Source organism: Zeugodacus cucurbitae, chromosome 4 (genome assembly GCF_028554725.1).
Source record: "Zeugodacus cucurbitae isolate PBARC_wt_2022May chromosome 4, idZeuCucr1.2, whole genome shotgun sequence".
Classification (NCBI taxonomy): domain Eukaryota; kingdom Metazoa; phylum Arthropoda; class Insecta; order Diptera; family Tephritidae; genus Zeugodacus; species Zeugodacus cucurbitae.
Window position 1 is genome coordinate 47,762,054 of NC_071669.1, and position 23,942 is coordinate 47,785,995.

The window sequence follows — 23,942 nt, forward strand, 5'->3', positions numbered from 1 at the left end:
TTTTTCGAAAAATTTCCTGAGTTATTACCTGTCAAGGTCTGTTCGTTTTTATATAGAGCTCTTAACTTTGATTGATTGGTAGTTGGATAGGACGGTCGGGAGCATGTCATTAGGATCATTGTGCTCTCAAGTGAGATCCAAATGAGCACCATTTAATAGCTCGCTTGACTTGATGAAATTTTGTAGATTTCTCCTTGGTTTAGGGTGTTCTACCAGCTGAGCTGATATCATTGAACGGTTTCTTCGCTTTGCTTTATCGATTGTTTTCATCAAAAATATATATTTACATATATTCCTAAATATATTAGGTTTCTTCTCTCTCCTATAGACAGTTGTAACGACTGTGAAATAATTACAAATCTACTGCTTTTTGACCTCCCCCTTTAATACGCCACACTTACCACATGCAACACATTCGCTGGGCTCATAGCAGTGGCTAACCTCAGTTGCAATGCGCTTGTTGGGCAACGAAAATGGTCTGCTGCTCTTCATTAGAAATGCATGTTATACATAGCCAGACATGTACATACTCACAAATATACAAAGGTATATTGGTCTCACTCGCAGAATTCTAACGAAAAATTGCGACAAATTCGCCAAATATTGCCATTGCCAGCGTCCAGTCGGTTAATAAGGCATTATGAAAATTGTCACAACAACAATAACTGATATAGTAAAAAGCAAAAACCAAACATGCAATAACAATGCAATAATATAAAACACACTTGTACAGGATACTCAGCAGGATGCATAAATTTAGGGAATTGTTAATCTGCATTCTGACCAACAAAGTTGAAACGGAGCAAGGAGAGGTACTCATACACTAACACACATTTAGTAATGTACGCAGCACCCAGCGCCTAGCACCTTAATGCCAACTTTACGTCATGAATAAATCAACGCGACCACAACAACGACGAGGAGCCAACCGAGCAATGCATGTGAAATCAGCGTCGCACGAAGGCGTTGCTTGTGCGGTTCAAGCGTTTTAAGCACAGTTCAGGTCACCCAACTGACTGCCAACCAACGCTCGCCATTGCGTTGCGACTTTGAACGCTTGAGTGAAGCAATAGATGAGCGCATTACGCAAATGAGTGAGTGAGTGAGTGAGCGAGTGAGTGCATCGGTAAAGGAATGATTGCACAAAATGAATGAGTGAATGAATGAACGCGTGAATGAACTAATGAATGCGTAGGGAGTATGTATGTGTTTCTAACTTAGAAGTCTTTTGGCGCCAATGGCGGTCAGTGTGGTCCGGCTGAGGCATACAACATTTTCAACTATGAACAACTCGTGTATTGAGAATGTATGCTATCGCATAGACACGCTTGATTTCACTTGAAAACAATACATTGCACAAATGTGAAATAATGAATTTAGAAAGTGTTTTATGGCTAACCATGTGGGTAGAAATTGAATTGAAGTTCAGTGTTGTGTATGGAAATTTTATTAAAGGAGATTGTATATCCCTTGTGGTGTACAACAAAAAACTTTAAAATAGTTCTCTTAAATTGCTAAAAAAGTGAGAACCTAGGTGCTGTTACCTTAGACTCTCAAATAAAGAATCAGAAGCGATAGCTTAGTATTAAACATCGCCAGAAATATTTCACAGATGAGATGAGATGAGATGATATAATATGATATGATATGATATGATATAATATGATATGATATGATATGATATGATTTCATATGATATGATATGAGATGAGATGAATATACTCTGGCTTTCTGTAATTCACCCAGATTTCGAAGAACTTCGTGACCGTCCGATGAATCCAATTAAAAAATTTTTATTAAAGACCTGTTAGTAAGAAATTTACGTAAAGCCGAAAACTTGTCAAAAATCTCGAAAAGATTATCAGTACAGAAATCTTTAAAACAGTACCGATTATTTGATGGTTAGTAGCTAGAACCAAAAAAAAAAATTGGTGCAAATTTCACTAATATCACAGTTTCTAATATCAGCTGTCAATCTAAGCTTTAACTTTTAGCAATTGTTACCAAGAGTAATGACCAATTCAAAATAAAGATTTTAAGCTTTATACTTCATTATAAACTGCATTGGTTTTTGCTTCTCTTTGTGCCGCAGCAACTAGTGTTCTACTTGTTATTTGCCTCTTTCACAAATCTCTGCATTATTTTTTGTCATTCGTATTTGCTTCTCCACAAATTCATCGACGACGACATATGTATGTGCAACGCCTTGGGGATGCTAATAACTCGATTTCTGCATTTTTTCTTGTTCTCCATTCTCGTACTTTAATTTTGCTATTTTCGTCTTGTTTTTGTGATATCATTGCACCCCAGTTGCTTGTCGCCATGTTCTTTGTGAAATCTGTGCATTGAAAACCGATTAAAACACTCGGGGAGCAAAATTTGTGTTGTTGAATAGGTTCCAATAATCTATTGAGTGGTGCTAAGCTGGATCTGTTATTTGGTTATTTGAACTGGAAGTATTTTAATTTTTTTTTTGATTATTATTAGGTTTTGGTGATACTGTTTGCTAATGACACACACATTCACTTTGGAAAATCGGACTAGGTTCATTTATCGAATGAAATTTTATGTAATTTTACAACATTATTCGATTTACCATGATGCTCTCTATCGTGAGAAACTCACAGAGTTTGTTGGATTTACTATTGTCTAACGACTACTAACCTATCAAGTTAGTACATCTATTATTTCGTGATATATTTATTATGCAAGTGTGATTTCACTGATCTAATAAAGATATGTCATCGAAGATATCATCTTATTTTTATCACATGTCATATACTAAGGTTGTCCAGATTAAGATAAACATATCGGCAGTATTGAATAATATTGTCTTCAAAATATGGTTAGGTTAGGTTAGGTTAGGTTAGGTTAAGTGGCAGGCATACGGCGCACCTAGGCCTTTGGGAGGCCCATTTTGATACCACTGGGACTGAGATCCCTCACACTATCGAGTCATCATTGAACCACACTGTGGTCGCCCACATCATCGAAAAAACCGCATTCAATAGTTGCCAAAGAAGATGTGTAATCATTTCTTCTTCCTCTCCTTCTTGGCAGCTTCTGCAGTAATTTTTGGAAGGTATCCCCAATCTGCTGGCGTGTCTCCCAATCAGACAGTGTCCCGTTCCTCTTAAATTTCAAAAAGCGACAAGTACGGCTATTATTCCACTCGTTTGTCTGCTTACGGAGCAAGTCGTTACTTGTTTCCATTGTGATTCAGCCGTATTTACTGCATGTTTATCGATTAAATATTTGCAAGTTGCCAGAGGTATATAGATTCCCTATTTATTGGTCTCCAACTGCGGTGTGGTGCCCAATCGGTCTAGTTCAACTGCCACACAGTTCCCAGGGATGTCACTGTGTCCTGGGACCCATTGCAGGTATATCGTAAAACATGACGTCATTGTCAGTAATAAATCCAAGCATTCTTCCACTATCTTACAAAATATGCTATGAGACTTTAGTGATTTTAAAGCCGCTTGACTATCCGAGAATATGAAATTTGTCTGGTCGCTAACACTCTTCTTGACAGAACGAGAAGGCTTCCTTTAATTGCAGTGATCTCTGCAAAGATCCGGCAGCCGGAAGGCGATTGTGGTATCTAGTTTTTATGAGAATATCCCACTTCCAACTCGTTTGTCTAGTTTTGAACCGTCCGTGTAGATGCTTATCACTGAATCTTTGTCCACTTTTCCCATATCCCACTCCTCTCTAGAGGGGAATAATATGTGTAGTTCGGAGCTTAGAGTCATTTCTATAGGATTACGAATATCCGTCATATTTGGTATAAATGGGAACTTGCCGAGTATACTAGAATGTCCCCTATTGCACTTTTGCAGTAGTGAAGATGGAGATTCTCTCAGTCTAAGTGCCGATTTCGCCTATATCTATAGGCAGTAAGTACAGAATAACATCTAATGCTTGGCTCAGCGTTGTAATTCACTCGCCAACCACAAAAAAATAAGAATTAGTGGACAATCCTGTCGTTAACTTACAATACCATAAGAGAGATTTCATTATCTACTGAGATTTGAAGATTAAAAGTATAATAATAATTATCATTTTCTTTCCGCCAAACGAAATTTTATAAAGGTTGTCAGTCTTTATGAGAAGTGTTTATTAATATATGGATATGAGATCTCAACAAAATATTGACTTGTGACAATATTTATAGAAGCTCTTCTTCATTGGATTACTGCAATCTGATTTGGGTCGCATGCTTCAAGTAGAGTGGTAAATTTGTAGTAGAATGTCTAATTTAGGGGAAATCGTACTCTCGACGAACTTTCAGCTTATCCTAGCGCCATTTTCTTTCCTTTGTTGAAACAATAAAATCATATTTCTGTTGTTTCAGAGTTTAGAGGGAGTACATATGTATAACTAAGAACGCTGATGATGTTTTTATGTTTTTGCATTGAACTAAGAGTTTAGAATTCTTTATATAAAAGTATCTGAGGTACTTTACTGGAGAAGAAGGGATATGAGTCCTTGTAAGGAATATAGTGAAAAGCACATGAGTAGCTAAGACATTCTGTATAGAGAGTATTCATAAGGCAACAAGATCTAAAAGAAGTGGAGAAAATATTCTAGAAATCGTGGATTGACTTTAAATGAGCTAATGTCCATTTAAAATAGAATTAGGAGGATTAGAAGATCCCGATAAGATTACCAATCTAATTAAATTTATTAGAAACGTTTTGCCAGGTTCAAATAGTAAGCTGCACTTGCCACGCGTATGCTTAAAATAACAACTTTAAACTCGAGACCAGCTGACGCCAACAATTACCAACCAGAAAAAAAACCGTTATTATTTTCTAAAACCATTTTCTATTGTTAAATAAATCCAAAAACTTTAGCAAAATACTAAAGTCATCAGCTTATACAATGTCAAACCAAGCATATAATCGGCGGAGCAGAAATGAAAGCACGTGCATGTTAATCAGCCCCAACACACACACTACCATTTGAACTTAAGTATTCATGGCATACCGCACACTGGCATTACTGGCCCTTCAGACAGCGCTTTTATGACTGTTTTTGTAACCCTTCACCGCCACCCACACGCCACGCTAATGACTGGTAGTTCGCGCCAAAACTGGGCAAACTGCAAGCGTTTGGCCGTGCAGCGGAAAGCGGGTAACGGGAAACGGAAGAACAACTGTGACATTAACATTTCGGTGCACACAACTATGAAATGGTTTCATCGAAGCTTCCTGCACACAAAACTAAACTTTCACCCGCGCTATTTAAAGTGAAGGGCGAGCAAAAAAAAAACACGAAATGCGCCCTGAAGTATGCAACGGTTTTTTGATGTTTTTTTCGCAAACTTTTTGTTTTCACAGCAAGTTGCCGACAAAGCGCCAACGAAATGTAACAAATAGAAATGCGCGACGTACAAGGGACTGCAAATGAGTCGCTTGTGAACGATTTCACACACAGCCCCTCCATCCCTCGCATGAGAACAACTGCAGCGTAGTGTGTTCGTGGAATAACTTTTAATTCGAAACATTTATGCATGAAGCTGTGACGACGCCGACGATGATGATGATGGCGTTGAAAGTGACGAGCTGGCAGTTGCATGCAGCACCGCCCCGCTCAACCTGCATGCCACACCCGAGGCAAGCAGTGCATCAGCTCATACACAGCTCAAACTGAGCCAACTCATTTGGGCGCTTTTTGTTTTAGTCTCGCGTTGGTGCTAGTTTTTGGTGCCCAGGGGGGGAAGCGGACAGCGCTGGTTGTTGGGCAGCGAAATATTTCGAGTTGACAAAAACTGTAAATTGCATTAATAGATGCATGCGATGGCAAGCAACGAGCGGAAGCGAAGTGCCCCCTCAACGAGCGACTGAGCGCCAATTCGGCAGCTGATGGGCGCCAGTTTCATGGTCGGTCGGTTGATGGTGTAGATGGCGCTGATGTAGGTGGTGGCGGCGGCCACAAATGCCTGAATAATTACTCACTTTGTTCAATTTACAGTTTCATTTTACCGTTGTGCGAGCCAACGAGTTGTCAGTCAACCATATGAGCGCACATAAACACACTCAGCCACACTCGCTCTCTTACATAACACATCAAGCGTTGAAGTGTCCGAAATAGTATAACCCAGAGGGGTGCTTCGATGGTGTGGCGGCGATAGATGGTGCTGCAATGTAATTATGCTTCAAGTGTTTGAGGTCATTTTAATGAATACTCAGCAGTGTTGCTGATGTTGTTGCGGACGGACGGACGCGTGGACAATTGCAAGTTGTAAAAGTGCAAATGTATGCAAAATAATGAGATGATTTAAAATGTTGATATGCGGTGATGCTATAATACGTTCGTTCGTAGTTGACGAGTGGCGGCGGCGGCGGCCGCATTTTTCGGCATGCCACAGTTGCCTTTGCCAGTGCAGCGTGCGGTTGACCGAAGATGGTCGCATTTAATACAACAAAGCAATTATGTTGAAAGCGCTTGAATGAATGTGTGTGTGTGTGTAGGTGTGTTGTAATTGGTGTGCAATTGCAAATTGTCTGTTAATTATCGGTGTTTTATTGTTGTATTTCTTTCGCTTTGCGTATGCATTTCATATTAATTATATGATTGCATTTACAAATGAATTTATTTATTCCATGTTTGCTGATTTAATTAATGAAATTTAAATGAAATTTTTATTCAAGTGTTGTAAAAGGTGGTTGAATATTTAAAAATAAAAAGTACTGATAGTGAAGGGACTAATTGCCAAACTCAAAACCACAATTATGGATAAATTTTAATTTTAATTTTATTGGTTTAATACACAGAAAAGGAACAGTGAGATCTAAATAAAATGAAGACAAATAGCCTTTCAATAAATTGTACTAAGAAGTTATATGAAGCTGAAGAGGGAAGCGAGACGCATTTGCAGACAAAAAAAGAAAGAGGCCGAAATGCGTGAGTATGAAGAGCTTGACAAGCTGGCCGACAGGGATAATGCTCGAAAATTTTACGAAAAGATCCGGCGACTAACTGAAGGTTTCAAGACCGGAGCACACTCCTGTAGGACCCCCAGAGGTGATCTAGTTATTGATGACCAGAGTATACTGAGTTTGTGGAGGGAACACTTCTCCAGCCTGCTGAATGGCAGTGAAAGTACAACAACAGGAGATGGCGAACCCGATTCCCCAATCGACGACGATGGAGCAGATGTTCCATTGCCCGATCGAATAGCAATTACCCGCTTGAAGAACAATAAGGCGGCGGGGGCCGATGGATTACCGGCCGAGCTATTCAAATACGGCGGCGAAGAGCTGATAAGGTTCTTGCATCAGCTTCTTTGCAAAATATGGACGGAAGAAAGCATGCCTGACGATTAGAATGCTCAGTGTGCTCTGCCCAATCCATAAAAAGGGAGATCCCAATTACCGTGGGATAAGCCTCCTCAACATCGCGTATAAGGTTCTGTCGAGCGTATTGTGTGAAAGACTAAAGCCCACCGTCAACAAACTGATTGGACCTTATCAGTGTGGCTTTCGACCTGGAAAATCAACAACAGACCAGATATTCACCATGCGCCAAATTTTGGAGAAGACCCGTGAAAATAGGATCGACACACACCATCTCTTTGTCGACTTTAAAGCTGCTTTCGACAGCACGAAAAGAAGTTGCCTTTATGCCGCGATGTCTGAATTCGGTATCCCCGCAAACCTAATACGGCTGTGTAAGTTGACGTTGAGCAACACCAAAAGCTCCGTCAGGATCGGGAAGGACCTCTCCGAGCCGTTCTATACCAGACGAGGTTTCAGACAAGGTGACACACTATCGTGCGACTTCTTTAACTTGATGCTGGAAAAAATTATAAGAGCTGCAGAGCTAACTAGAGAAGGTACAATCTTCTACAAGAATGTACAGCTACTGGCGTACGCCGATGATTTCGATATCATTTGAAACAACACCCGCGCCGTTAGTTCTGCTTTTTCCAGACTGGATAAGGAAGCGAAGCGTATGGGTCTGGTGGTGAACGAGGACAAGACGAAATATCTCCTGTCATCAAACAAACAGTAAGCGCATTCGCGTCTTGGCTCCCACGTCACTGTTGACAGTCATAACTTTGAAGTTGTAGATAACGCAGAATCCAACGCAGAATCACTCTTGTCAACAGGTGCTACTATGGACTAAGTAGGCAATTGAAAAGTAAAGCCCTCTCTCGACGAACAAAAACCAAACTGTACAAGTCCCTCATCATTCCCGTCCTACTTTACGGTGCAGAAGCGTGGACGATGTCAACATCCGATGAGACGGCACTAGGAGTTTTCGAGAGAAAGGTTTTGCGGAAGATTTATGGTCCCTTAAACATTGGCAACGGCGAATACCGCAGACGATGAAACGATGAGCTGTATGTGTTATTCGAAGACATAGACATAGTCCAGCGAATAAAAAAACAGCGGCTACGCTGGCTAGGTCATGTTTTTCGAATGGATGAAAGTGCCCCAGCTCTGAAAGTTTTCGATGCAGTAACCGCTGGTGGAAGCCGAGGAAGAGGGAGACCTCCACTCCGATGGAAGGACCAGGTGGGGAGGGACCTGGCTTCGCTTGGTATAACCAATTGGCACCAAACTGCCAATCGGCTATAACCGCGTAAGCGGTGTCTACGCCAGTCAAGAAGAAGAAGAAGAAGAAGTTATATGAGCTTTTTCTGGGGAAAACCGTTTAATTTTTAATATTTTTTCTGATAAAAAATAAAATATTTGGTTCGAACTTTATATTGCCTTAAAGGATATTTAATAAGATTTTACTGTTACATTTCATGAAAAATATTACAAACTCAGCCATTGTGACGTAATTTCTAGCGAGCCCTCGCGAAAATGTACATCTGCGTAGCTCCTTGCATGATCATCAGAAATGAAAAAAATACGAGTTTAGCATGGCAAACACTTATCTTTATAAAAAGGCTAAACTCTTGACCATAACATATATATATATTCTTGATAACCATATGTCTAAAAAAACATCATTTATTTCAAAAGTACCTTTCTTACCAAAAAATAATAACAGTTTAATTAAAGAAAACTTAAGTGTATCTAGAGTTTATCGAGATCAGAGCTTCTTTGGAAAATTCTACGCAGTGAATAATCCTTCTTAAACTGACTTTTGTCCTCTACTAAGTGCATAATTCTAGGTTCTGCTAAAGATGATGGTTAATAACCAACACTTACGATATTACTAAATCGGTTATGAATATGGTATGACCGAAAGAAATAATTTACAGTTGATGCATTGCATATTATTTTTCAGTAAAAATATAAAAAAAATATTCTTTATGAGGAATGGAATTCTTTATATTTGATATTAGTGACTAGGGTCTAAACCGATATGACAAATTAATCATAATGGTTAAAAAAATGTTCTTTAAAATATCCCTCATATTGACCAATATATACGATATTAAATCAAACAGGAGACAGAGATTGTCATATTACTTAATAGTGGGGTCTGAAAAAGATATCAGTTGATTTTGAAAATGACAAATTTTTTAGAACGATATTGTTATTAATGCTGATTGTATTGAAAATGGCATTATATGGACTGTAAACATGGTTTTGGGTCGAACTATATCCGAACTCTATTAATGGGACATTATAGAAAGCCTTTATTTCTGAAACTATACTTGTCAGGTCTGAGCAAATAGACTTCAAGAAATTAATTATTTTCGTCATCCCTAATTTCCTTTTATGACCTTAACCAATCAAAAGGTATTGTACTGTTGGATCAGATATTTGAGTTTGGATATTCAGTTACCATTTCAGCAAGCAGTCCAGTTTGCACTTAGAACATGTTTTTTTTTTATTGAAGATCTATTAATTTGGCTATCATCCCTGTTCCAAAATCAGCAGAATGCGAACAAATGGGAGCTACACTGTCTTTTTTCAGTTTATTGCTGAGTGACTTTGTTGCTCGTTAGGCGAAGTAAAAACCACAAGCGGTCTTGTGAACTCTTGGTCCTCGGCAAGTTTCGGAATGCCGTTGTTCTAACCGCTCATTATCTAATCGGCGTTCCAATAAGCAGATTAAATATATTATCGGCCTTCAGTTTTAGAAGTCTTGAAGAAGTTTTTGACGTTGTGAGATTTAGGCTAAAACATCTTGGAACTCTTCCTCATTCAGCTAACCAGGTAAACTAATGGGAATAAAATTTAATCGCGTAATCTGATTTGAGATTAGTTCATTGTGCTTTGGTGATACATGAGATCCAAAAGAAGGGTTTTTTGACTTCACAGAAAACTAGTCTTCAGCATAACAATAACGGTCTTCTCCTTAGTAATATCCATAGATTTCTTTTAGATATAAGCAATTTCGTAGGCGTATTGTTTTCACTCTATTGCTAAACGTCGTTTACTAAACTTGAATTCGACAATAAAATATTACCGTTATTTGAGAAGCTTTTATTAAAATACCATTTGACATACTGGCAACCTCGTAATAAGTTCTTCATTTTCTTAATGCGCTCTTAAATGATTAAATTGACCGCACATTAATCAAAATTTATGCACTCAACTGTATTTATGTGAAGTAATAAATCTGATATAAGCATTTCGAAGAGAACGATATACTCACTAAGGCATGCATCTACTCGTATGTATGCGAATATATATAGTAAAATATAGTAAAATTGTTACAACGACGCATTGAATTTCAAAGTGTTTGATTAATAGTGCATTAAATGTGCAAAATTTATAGCAATTTAAATCTCAAATGAATCCCAAGTCTGGAATGTCTAATAGAGTTCGGTTTGCGAGGTGGGCATAAAGGTGGTGGTGAAGAAATCCATCAACGCCGTGGTGTTGCCGCTAGCTGTGGTGAACTGTTGGGCATACAAATTGGCGTCCACAGCATTCGAAGCATCCTTGGCCTGTTGGGCCGCCAAATTGAATTGTATCAAAATGATGAGGTAACTGGTGATGCCGCCGCTCACCTGTGACACAACAACAACAATAATAAATTAGTGTTTTCAATTACGCTTATGCAATACAATATTATTGAGCTTGAGAGCACTTACACCATAGAGCGTCTCCATGTCCAGGGTGAAGAAACCGCAAGCAGAGAAATCAACAGAGTGATTTAGTAATTTGAGTGATAAGTGGTTGACCTATTTCGTACAGAGGTACAATTGAGAATTTGCATTATAAATGTCTAGCTGTAAATATGCGAAAGCTGATGGGGCAATAAAATGTGCAACAGCCACCATCAGCCTTCACCACACCACAACAATGAGTGAGCGCTTGATAGCGCGGCACTTACAATTTCATAGAGCAAATTATTGTCGGCCACAACGCCGCACTTGTGCAGACAAATGCCGGTGCGTTTCGACTCGAGCGACGTCTTCCAGCTGAGGTAAATCAAATAGATGCACTTGCCGGCGGTGTAGCTCAGGAAAATTGTCGTTATGATGGCGCTCTTCGCCGAGCGGAACAGCGACGGAATATTCTACAAGTGAACCAATATATTAAGAAAGAGGCGAAAGAAACGCTGCTTTCCTGCACTTCATACCTGGCCTTGGGTGGCGCAATACAAGAAGTACAATTGTGCCGTGAAGATGAGAAAACCGTAGGCCATTAGCACCAATATCGGGTAGCTCCAGAGCTCGTTGAGTAGTTTGCCAATTTCGCAAATTTCATCGTGCAATTGACACAAATTGTTTAGTTTCTCCTCCACCTTTTCGATGTCCTTACTCAGTTCGCTTTCGTAGACCATATTGAACGTTGGCGGTTGGAGGGTGAATTTTTGCAGTTTTTTCGGTGTCTCTTTAGCATCGCCGAATGAGTTTAAAGAGTGTGCGACTGTATTAACAAAGGAATAGTTTAAAAATACTTTTAAGTAATGATAATTATTTGACAGATGTTAGAATACCCTTGTGAGAGCTACGAATTATGAAAGTGCCAAAATGATAAAGCTATGGCATGTAAAAGCTACAATTAGTATTGTTTTATGAGTTTTATCTCACACACTTTATTTTCGTTTGTTAAAGCTTTCGAATTGTGAAAGCTTCGAAAGGTGAAAGCTCCATATAAGAAAGCTTCTAGATATCATAGTAATAAAAGTTAAAGAAATAATTAGGCTCCGTTTATGAAAGTTTCGAATTATGAAATGTCGAAAGCTCCATTTGTGAAAGCTTTTAAATATCACATATCAAATAGTTAAAGCTATTAGTAGAATTTTGTGTCATCTTTTTTCTCACTCAGCTCAAAAAAATCTGTGAAAGTTCAAAAAAATTGTGAAAGCTTTGAAATAGAAAGCTCCATTTTTAGGTGAAAGCTTTTCGATATCGCAGATATAATAACCGAAGCAATTAATTGTATTTCACTTAGATGATTTTTTTCTCACTAATCAATCTTTGTAATAATATACCAATTTCATACTCACTTGGTGAAATTTTATTCCTCGCCATATTATAGGCCTTAACTGCCTCCACGTGAGTAAGCTCCTTATACAAGTATTCCAGCGACGGATCGATTGAGACATTCGCAATGGATGCTCGTCTAAAAACCTCACCACCACCACTACCGTTTTCGGTCCAACGTTTAAGCCGCTCATGCGACACTACCATGTCTTCAAGTGCGGTGTTGATGACAGTAAAGCGATGCTTCAAACCATTCAAAGTGCTGACAAACCAAATTTTGTCCAGCGAATTGTAAAGTGTTGGAAAACAAGAAAACAACCACAATATCGATTTCCACTCATTGTATTTAACCAAGGCAAAATAGGTGGAAATCAAAATGATCAGTTCACACGCCACGGTGAGTACGATCATAAAGTGTATACTCTTGGTTGTCTTCGAATTGTCTACGATCACATTCTCCTTCATTAGCTGTTCGTCAACAGCGCGAATGCGTTCGTAAATCTCGCCAACTTTCGCTTGATTGCGCAATGCCGACCACTGATCGGTGATCATCATGCCAAGACCGATGTATGTGAGAAATATGCCAATGACAAAGGTTAGCGTGCCTAAAGTGAAGGTCGGTTGAGCTGTAGTTGGTAGTAAATCCAGTATGCATACTCACTTTGCGAGGCCTTCAGATCGTGATCCTCCCCCGAGAAGAAGAATATGAGCAAATTGTAGAATACAACAACACCAAACATCGTAGCCATAACAATCAAAGCGCCGCGTTTGCTTTGTTGTAGCGTGTGTACACTGCGGAATGCCTGCAGGTCATGCGGATAGAGACCAATCATTTTGCAGAAGTTGAATAGGGTGCCGAAATGCACCAGTAACGGTTGCACCGTCTGATGTGCCATTGCGCACTATTGTCCGCTATTTAATTCAAGTATTCTCTAAACTTTTTTCTTCCGCACGCTCAACAGTCAACTCGTCGAAGTACGAACGACGAATGCGTTGCGTTGCGTTTAACGGTGTAGCGTACACTGGCCGCAAACCCCGGTGTTCTCCGTTTGTTGTACTTACTCACCGTGCGCTGGCAGGCACTTAACATTATTAAATGCATTTAATATGCACACAGGAGATTAAGGATAACAGATGGGCGCTCGGCTCGGCGGGTACGCCGTCAGTCAGGTGACCAGCGAAGCGGCGTAAATGTTTGGGGAAATAACAAAACATCTACTGCGGATCTATAAATAATTGCGATTATCAACGGAAATGATGACGAATGGCAGTGGCATTCATACATATATATTTATTTAATAATGTAGCGCATAATGCAATCCCCTGCATATTTAATTGTGTTAAGAGTAGCAGTTAATTAATATTAATTACAAATCAATATTTAAAATGTGCAACTCTTTTTCGATGAGCCTTTAATTACTGCGCAATAAAAATAAATTGGCATTTTTTTTTTGTTTTTATTTCAAAAGTCATCTATTTAATGAAGTGTCAAATGGATGAAATAAAGGAAGTCAACTGTGACCCCATCGAAATTATTTAAAATAACATTATTTTTTTGAGGCCGGATTTAATTTATTATAGCAGCTGAGTAAATAAATGAATATTGTGGAAAAAGTGGTTCATAACTTAATAAGCATTATTCCCAGTGGTGATCTACCACCACAATCCGCATGTCGTGCCAAATTAATTAATAATATTTTTCTTAAATCTAAAATCATGCATATATGCTACACCGTAGAAATCTAGTTATAAATCATTCTTTAAGAGAGAACAATATATATTAAATTGGACATCTCTACATTTTATAAAGAAAAAAGTCTAGTCTCTTTCTCTGAATAGGTCAAATCACCTGTACAAAATAGCATTTTCGCACAGCCTAATTAATTGATCAATCCAAATTTTAATTGAGAAACCAGTTTTTACTCTTCGCACTGACGGCTACTCGATAATCGATCACTGTTTACTATTTTATCGATAACCACAGCCATTATTTCCAGCTGCGACATCTACCGTCGAGTAGTATAACTGCTCTTTTATTTGCATTTCATTTTCAACTCACTTAAAACTCGATTAAAAAATAATGTTGAAAAATTAGATTTTTATTTTGCATGGTTAATTGATCTAAATCAGAGCCTTAATCCAGCAAAGGCCGTTTAATTGATCACTTAGCTCCTGTGCGAAAAGGTTATAACACTGATACCTTAGTTCGACATTATCGTACTGCATTAATGAATTAGTCTTGTTTTAGTAATAAAAGCGGCACTTAATTGAATAATCTTAATCGACTATTGTTGTAACGACAGAAAGCATTCCTCAAATAACGAATGCTAACGGGTTGAAAGTTCTTGCCTCGGTAAAAATCCGAATCATGTTATAAGAATGAAGCGACATAAATAACTTATTACTTCAAAAATACTTATAACCATGTATCAGAATAAGGGTTATTAGAAAAGTTAGTATTCAATGTGATACCAAAATACATAAATCTTTGAAGCTATATGCTGTGGTTAATTGGTTGAATAGTACTTCGCAAGAAGCACAATAATTTACATTATTAAAATGTAGAGGACTTAAGCCTTCAGATTATTCAAATTACCCTCACACCAATAATAATCAGTACTGTTTAATACTGCAGGGCCTGATGCCTGCATTAATCGTAGTGTTTGAGAAGATCTTATAAAATTTAACATAAATATATAATAAACAAGTAATTAAGGGCTAAGGACAGGTGTAACCTAATATTTTATACTATCGCAATTTATTTATGTAATTTTATTACGACCCATATATTCAGCATAAAGTCCACTAGAAAAACGAAAATCATTATATACAGCATATCGATTTCACTAATTTTCACCATCAAGCTACAATATATCCCGCTCTATATGCTCCCTTAAATTTGCTAAGATATAACACATACATATTACTCTATATATGCGGAATAAAGACCACCGTATTTTTGGAAAACCTATAATTTGGTATATGGGAGCTAGTGGAAGTTATGAACCGATTTTAACCTTTTTGATACAGAGGCAAAATATTCGAAAAAAAGATTACCTCAGAATTCCATTAAAATATTTAAGAGATTTACCGATATTTTCGATGAAAAATTACACTCAGGCAGGGAGCTTGAAAAGTTATAGTCCGATTTCGTCAATTTGTGATACCTCACCTCAAATACTGTATTTGTGCTAAGTTTGATTCCGATATCTTTATTGATTCTTAATATAACGAATTCTTAAAGTGATCGAATCATATGGAATTCAAAATTGAGTTATATAGGAAGTAGGGATGGTTGAGAACCGATTTCGCCCATTTTTTATTAGTAACTAGCTGTTACCCTGTGCGCTTCGCTACACCTAAATCGATTAAAACTCTTAAGGGTTTTTACTATGTGTTTTATTTATTGTTGTAAAACTGTTACTTATTTGTAAAACATTTATAAAACATATTGGTATACAACATTTTTGGTTTTTCCACCTGGCGCGAATAAGCATCTTGGTGTTCCCACTCTCGAGCATGCGACGAACAATTGGCCGTGGGAGAAGCACGGTTCTTCCAAATTGACGCCGCACACTTGAAACGTTTGCCCTTGCGATTTGTTGATGGCCATCGCAAAGGCAAGACGTGTTGGGAACTGCAAGCGCTTAAATTCAAACGGCATGTCCGTTGGAATCATGGGAATGCTGCCTTGCCATTTTGTATTGTTGCTTCAATCAAATTTGGCCACAATTTTTGGACTGAAAGTCTTGTGCCATTACACAAAGTCGGTGGCTTCAGATTTCTTAGAAGTATAATGGGTGAACCGACTTTCAGGACCAAACTATGCGGTGGCAGACCGGGGGGATCCAAAGAATTCAAGAATTCAGTTGGATAATTGACTATTTCATCTTGATTCAAAACGCTATCAATCGATGTACTATATTTGTAGCTTCTCCTGGCAGTCTTTCTTGAATGGCAAAATTGATTTCGTTGACGTGTACGTTTTTCGGTGCCAATATTGCGCGTTCACTTAAATAATCGTGGCGTTGATAGTGTTGAACAATATTCGGAAATACACTTTCAATCAATTCTTCTTTCGATTGTAAAAGTGTACAAAAGTTGTTCGGCAATGTGTTCCAACCGGTATCATCGATTGGTATTTTGCCTTCGCCAATGTCCAAAAACTGCTTCGAAAACGCCGCTGCGGATCGATCGTTTTACAATTGGACTCGCATGTTGATGATCAGCCTTTGAACATGTCTCCACAAAACTGACGATTTTAAACATGCGTTTATTTCGTCGGCAGGAGTTGATCGAGGAATGGCTGGCAAAGTTTGCCGAAAATCGCCAGATAATAAGACTAATGCTCCGCCAAAAAGTTGTTGCTTTTGGCGTAAATCTTGCATTGTTCTATTGAAAGCTTCTAATGACTTTTTGTTAGCCATTGGGCACTCATCCCATAGAACTATTCCAGCTCCTCGCAAAACTTTTGTCATTGTTGAATTCCTCGATATGTTGCACGTTGGTTTTCCAACGACTTGGATGTTCAACGATAATTTCAACGCAGAATGTGCTGTTCGGCCTCCATCAAGTAGAGTAGCAGCGATGCCTGACGGAGCAATTGCCAGCGCAATTTTCTGCTGTGACCGTATAGTAGCAAGAATCACAGAGATCAGAAACGTTTTCCTTGTACCACCGGGCGCATTCAGAAAGTAGAATCCACCGGCGTTATTGTCAACCGCTCATATAATCTTATCATAAGCATTTTTCTGCTGAATATTCAATTTGGTAATGTTAGCTTGTATGAAAGCACGCAATTCATTGCAATCGTATTGTTGTTCACGTTGAAGCTCATGGTCAAGCATATCAATCGCTGAACGATTGGGCGCAGTTATGCCAAGTTGCGCTAATGCCTTATTCGCAATTTGTAAGGCACAGATCTTCAACCAATATCAAAGCATCATTGTACATTTGTAATGTATATAGCAAGTCTGCGGCCGATGCTCGATTACGCGCCAAAATTAATAAGTCCTCGGTCATGCAGTCTTTGTACTTATTCCACAGTTCTTGCGGATTTGACGGAAGGCATGTAGATATTATTATGGCGAATAGTACGCGTATTTGTTTTGGATGAGATGTGAGTGATGCGTCATGAAGTGCGGTGCCCCAATGCATATCATCTTCTAACAAATGCAATCGCTGAAATGCTTCACGATACGTCGCACACAACTAACCGTCAACAGTTTTCAAATCATCAAATGATCTTGGTCCGCGCACGTTGACTAATAGCAGACGCAAATAGAAACATTCCGCGTTGTTCGGATGGATAGTGTAAATGCGTCCTATGACATCGGTTTTACGGACATTTGGATAACCGTCAACACGCTCCCCTTGCTTTCGACGTTGAAATGTTTTCGATGATGGATTCCAAGTGAAATATTGTGGTATTTCGGAATATAGTAATGTTCTTGCAAATTCATTTTTTTTTTTTTGCAAAGCGTGCAATGATACACACATTAAATTTCTTATGTGCACCCTCCACACAGACCCCAATCACCCCAGACAATTTCATCGAAATGGGGTAAGCCGTCTAGGAGGAGTATGCGAACAGGAAGTTTTGCCACTTAATTTTATATATATATAGATAATCTCGAAAAAATATTATTCACCGAATTTCATTGAAATCGATTTAAAAGTTCTAGAGATATGGTTTTTGGCCCATAAGTGGCCAATTTTCCTTTTTTTAATTTGGCTGCAGTTGTTCTGTACCATCTTTACCATGAAATTTAAAGTTTCTAGTGTTTTTCGTTAGTGAACCAACGCTCTTTAGTAATTTTCAACATAACCTTTGTATGGGAGGTGTGCGTGGTTATTATCCGATTTCACCTATTGGGAAACTAAGAGGAAATTGGACAAGTAAGTTTGCTTAAGTAGTTTTCGAGAGGTATACAAAAACCTATTTAGTGACCACGGCCACTTCTAGAAAACATATCCAAGGGCTATATTCTCTAATAGCTTTACGTATGACTCAAACCTGACAGATTAACTTGCCCAACCTCTTCTCGATGTAACTTTAAATTTCATCCAAACCGCCATTTTATTTATTTAAAAGAATTTTATTTATATAAGTACTGACATTTCCACTAGGTACACTATGTCGTATACGCAACATATTTGTTCGCACATATTCCCACCCACTGCAGATAAATCATAGCATTGATGTATTTATTCATTACGCGCATTAAAACTCTTTGCTGTACTTGAAACTTTATTCATTAACAGTTAAGCAGCTTCGAAAGCGCACACACACACACTCATACAGTTCTTCTCGTGAGTTTCGTTGCTTTTTTGCTTTTTGTTTGTAATTTTCACTTTGTCAATGAAATAATTTAATTCAATACATTTCGATGAATTCAATGTGCATACGACGAACTTCTACGAGTGCGATGCGAATAATTAATAATAATGTTGCAACTCACATTCACAAGGCGCGTTGCTTGATATTAATTACAATATTGCTGATAGCATGCAACGCTGTGGCACGCATTGGCTTTTTGTGTGAGCAACTTTGAGGAAGCCTTGAATGTGGTCTAGTGCATATGTGAGGGGGCTAAGGTATATTTAATACCCGTTGCGTATGTGTATTTAGTGGCGCCTAGTGGTATTCAGTTAATTAATGTAACAAATATTACTTGAAAGGTTGCATGGAGGGTTGTGGGCTATCTGCCGTGTTGCAGGCAACAAAAGCAATTGATAAGAATGAATATATATTTATATATGACTATATATAAATTAATATACTTGCAGTATTATCTCTCTAATATAAATTATCTTTACCATTTTCAGATCGCCAGCGCTGCAACTGAGTGAAGGTGGTGAAAAGAACACACCAAATAAGCGAATAGTGAATTCACTCGTAGTTTCAGCATCACAAATGCATTTCTACTAGCACTGCTGATAGTATCTCATTAGCGCAGAGAAACCTTAAACCCAAAACATCAAAATTAGTGTAACAAAAAAGCAAAAACAAAATCTTAGCAACTCGCTACTCTAAGCGAGCGACTGTGCGCGTTACTGCCAATCACGACGACGCAACACGCAGTCATTAGTGTGTGAAATACGAGTAGCAGCCACAGGATACCAGACATTGGACGAGACAGCTAGCTGAAAGCAGTTGGAAGGCAGCCGCTCTGCGTGCGTTCTTCATTCTTCAACGCATATACGCGTAGTTCACGAGCACGTGACACAGGCAAACATACACGAGTGGATTTGTAGCTGGTGACCGTGACGGCTGGTAGGCGGAGTGACACATTTATTTTTTTTAGTTTGATTGCAACGACATGGCCTGCGTAAATTGTGAGGTATGTTGGCGTTCTATGCTTGTTATTTTATATTTATTAAATTTAATATTTAATTATTTCAGTGGAATATAAATAAATATTTTGATTTTTTATTTACAAGTACTTATAATTATTTCCAATTTATTATTAATTAGTATTTTTATGAAATTTTAATATTTATTATTTTTTTTTTTAATATTTTCTTATGAATATTTTGGTAATTTATGAAAATAAATTTGTATTATATTTAAATACGAAAAGTTCAACTATCGAAAGGTCGTAACATTTCCATATCGAATGGATCGATATTGTGGTTGATGGTTCTGTTTAAATAAACTTTCTTGGCTACCACGACCAAGCTGAGCCCAATTCAGCTTCGACTTTTTCCAGGGTTTCACATATCAGTGAATAATTATTGATGAGATAAGATCGATTATGTTTAAATATGTATTTTTATTCTTAATATGCAGGCAAGGCTTCAATACGGCCGAAATCCCATGTAAAATATTAATTTGAATACTTAATATTCACATCTTTGATTTTGATAATTTTTATCCTGGGCTCCTCTAGTCCTCTTCAGCTGAGGAGGAGAGATCCACCTCGTCGTCGTGTGGCGTTTAGGACGTGGGCCAGACAGTGTTCAGGGGCGTCGCTCCGAGTAGTAAAGACGTTCTCGCTGCAAATATTAGATAGAATAAGAACATTTAGTTCATTTCGGACCAGCATAAAAGCTCCATTTCCATCTGTTCTCTTGGCCGTCAGCAGGTTGTGACTTCTCGTCCTTTAACATTCAGGCCCGGCTTTTGGAGTAGGATGTTGTCGACTTTGTCTCTTCCCAGATGAAACAGGAGGTTGGCTTCAAATAGTGAATTCTTATCGAAAGAGGCTCCCCTTGACTAAAGATTAGGCGTTCGCGAACCTGCAGCTCTGAGGTTCCTACCTCGCTTAGTACTCCAGTTTTCTGATAAGCTGCTCAGTTCCCTGTTCAGCTTGCCTGTCATTCTGGTGTTCCATAATCTTGGATCGGACCATCGCATGTCCGACTTGAGGTTCCTTGCTATCATCGCATGTTTTCTTGCAGGGTCATTACTATTTGCCGAAGTCTCTGTGCCGCCAAAAGCCTAGCTGAAGTTCCTTTACAGGTGCTAGTGATTTCGTTTCAAAAGAGATTAGTGTTCTACATGTTCCAAGTGTATTTCTATAACATATGAGCTTGCATAGTAGATGAAGTTTATTAAAATGAAATATTAAGGCGTTTCGCGCTTCAAAGTTAATTATGCGGAAGCTAAATTCTATAGACCGGAAGATGATGAGGTCATGAAATCTTTACATACCTTAACAATTTATTCAGAAAACACTTCCAAAAATTCACATATTTCTTATTAAAGTTGTTCCTTATAAGAGGGTTTACAAAATTATCAGAATTTCAGATATTCTCTCCCGGTATCCTTATTTCATTTGAATCCGTCAATACTGATTGTGTACAAATTCAACATGTGAATGCATTGCTGTTTTCATTGTTTTGAGGTCACATGTACAAGTGTTTTGTGTCACTTCACACAAAAAGAAAACAACAAAAACAAAAACCAAACCGAAAAGCGTAAACAAAATTCAAATGTACGTGCCGCTCGAAGTATTATCATTTCATATCATAACAATCAATACAACAAAGTAACACAATATAGACCGGGTGCGTTGAAGTGTCGACAAAAAAGGGGTAACATGTGACAAATGCTGCTGATTACACAACAACAACAGTGGCAAAAATATTTCGAATGCTTACCAAGCAAGAGCATGCCACATGGGTTGTGCAACATCCAGCATCAGGCATGGTGGCGACAACTTAAAAAACAACGTTAACAGCTACCGAAAATACAAACAGCACACTAACCAATAAGAACAAGTACAATTTAAGCAATATTTACAACAACCATGCAATATGGAGTGTTGCGAAAGCAGTGATATGCGGCAGCAACGACAACAAAGTCACCAAATAGTATTGGTAAATACTACAAAACTGTATAAAGACATACAGATACTAGGGGGGAAGGTAAAGCTGAGGCAAACAGCAATACCCCAACAGATATAGAAAATACTTTCAATAAGTAAATTCATATTTGTATTTGTTGTTGGACACAGTGGTATGGACTACTGTAATTTGGTAGATGTCTTTAATTTTTTTCTTTTTTTATATTGCTGTGCCCAAAATCTAATAATAATCGAAATATTTTGCTAAGAAGCCGTCAAAAGAACCTAACCTCAAAGTTGGAAACCTTAGAAATTTATTCACAGCATCCCATGCATTCATAAAGTGCTTATTAAGCAAACCCTTTTCATTCTATAGTATTACGAAATTACATTCATATATTATAGCACCTAAATTATATCATTTTGTCTTTTAATATTATTTCCTTAGAGGAAGCATAATCATTAATTGATCATCCTAAAGATATACTACTTTTTCAATATAAGGAAAATTTTAACATACTTTTCGGCATACAAACTCTGTTTGTATTAGAGGTCGGATATTAACGAGAGAAAAAAATAGGCAAATGAAAATCGCATATATTGTTGGAAGACTAGTTAACCCAATGAAATTGTTATTTTAGCGCCATACAGCTAAACTTAACGTAAATGAATAACAAAAGTTGACAGTTCCTGACCATATCGTAATCTTTGAGTAACGTAGATCCGACTATTGGGAGTTATGTTAGATATAAAAAAATGTATATATACATATTAGGGCTTTTAAAATTATTCGAATAAGTTGAAAACTGATTATGCGAATATCCGGTTTCAAATCGTTAGTATGATTATCGCCCGATTAATACCATTCGTATAGTCGTTTTCGGTTAGTCGAATACCAAGAGCTGTAATACATATATACAGTGGAACTTCCATAACTCGAATTTCTATAAGACGAAGATCTCTATAACTCGAGCTTTTGAATTGGCAATAGAAGTCAAATTTCATACAAATCTCCTTCCATAAATCGAACTTTTCGACCAGGGCGTAATACAAAATTTAAAATTTTACTATCAAGGGACAACTTTAAAAGAGTCCCTTTATATATTATATGGAGGAGAGCAAAAAATATGATTTTACACTTAAAGATTTCATAAATCGTGTAACAAAGGCATCGGATACAGACGTCAAGAGCCAAAGAAAATCAAACTACAACATAAAAAAGTACAGAATACACGTTTTAACGTCTATAACTAAATCGTCATGCGAAGTAAATAAATTAATCTCTGTTGAAATCTATATTTTATACCTTTTAGAAAAATTTATGTTTTAATGAAAATTTCAATAATTCGAAGCCTCTCTAAGTCGAAGCTATTTTGTGGATTATGGTGATTCGAGTTAGATAAGTTCCACTGTATATAATTTTATTCAACTCTTTCTCTGAAAAAAATTGTAAAGACCCACTGTACGCCCGCAGCAAGTGTAAAGGGAACAGCTTTTAGCCTGTGAGTGAGAGTGTGTCAGCGGAGACAATGATTTTGTTGATGTTGACAACAGCATCGACATTTGTCACATGCATATATAACTATATATTTCTAGGGGGCTATATATTTAGAAGCATATTTATGCGGCCAAGTGCTGATTGTCGTATGTTAAGCATTTCGTACAAGCTCAAGAGTGACGCATATAGACTTAAATATGTATATATAAGTATATGGACTTTTGTAAAAAAAAATTATATACATATGTAGTACTTGCACCTCATCTCAAAAATATTTACATTTCTGCTACAAGTCTGTCGTTGTTACTACTTCTATTTATGAGCCAGCCATAGAGACATCCATACATATGTCACTCATCCACAAAACATTTGCTATTGCATTGTGAACTATTGACAAATTTGTTGAGAATATTCTCAAAACGTAATCAGGAAATTCCACTTGCACACATTTGATGGTATTACTCTTAGTGTTGGTAAAACACTTACACGCAAAGTGTAGCATACATCTAGGCGCGAGCACTATATGCTATTTGTCAGCTGTTGTTGTGCTGTGCTCGTTATTGAAAACCCAATTCATTTATTTACATTACACGAATATTTCACAAACATCGTATTATGTATTAGCAAATATGTTCTTTCGCAAACAACAGCAACAACACCAACATGTAGAGTGTATATGCAAATACAGCATCATGCGACATGTTTAGCAACATTCGGGCAACAATGGCGATATTTACTTTGTGGCCATGTTCAAGCCCACAAAGTTCAACATATGCTCGAGCGGTTGTCGTTGTTGTTG

At 37.7% G+C, this 23,942-nt stretch overlaps 2 protein-coding genes across 3 annotated transcripts in view; one reads left to right on the forward strand and one right to left on the reverse strand.

The window, feature by feature from the left end:
- Nucleotides 1–23,942, forward strand: part of LOC128921296 (uncharacterized) — a 99,285-nt gene that overhangs the window by 13,931 nt on the left and 61,412 nt on the right. For both annotated transcript variants that reach the window (XM_054228394.1, XM_054228395.1), the window contains exon 2: nucleotides 19,184–19,698. The gene's annotated coding sequence lies outside the window, so the exon portion shown is untranslated. The remainder of the gene's footprint in view (nucleotides 1–19,183; nucleotides 19,699–23,942) is intronic.
- Nucleotides 10,626–13,420, reverse strand: LOC105221169 (gustatory receptor for bitter taste 66a). Its single transcript, XM_011197923.3, has 6 exons — nucleotides 13,017–13,420; nucleotides 12,379–12,960; nucleotides 11,506–11,795; nucleotides 11,257–11,442; nucleotides 11,015–11,104; nucleotides 10,626–10,930 (listed from the first exon to the last, which is right to left on the reverse strand). The coding sequence occupies exons 1-6, from the start codon at nucleotides 13,249–13,251 to the stop codon at nucleotides 10,733–10,735; spliced, it is 1,581 nt and encodes a 526-aa protein (XP_011196225.2). The 5' UTR covers nucleotides 13,252–13,420; the 3' UTR covers nucleotides 10,626–10,732.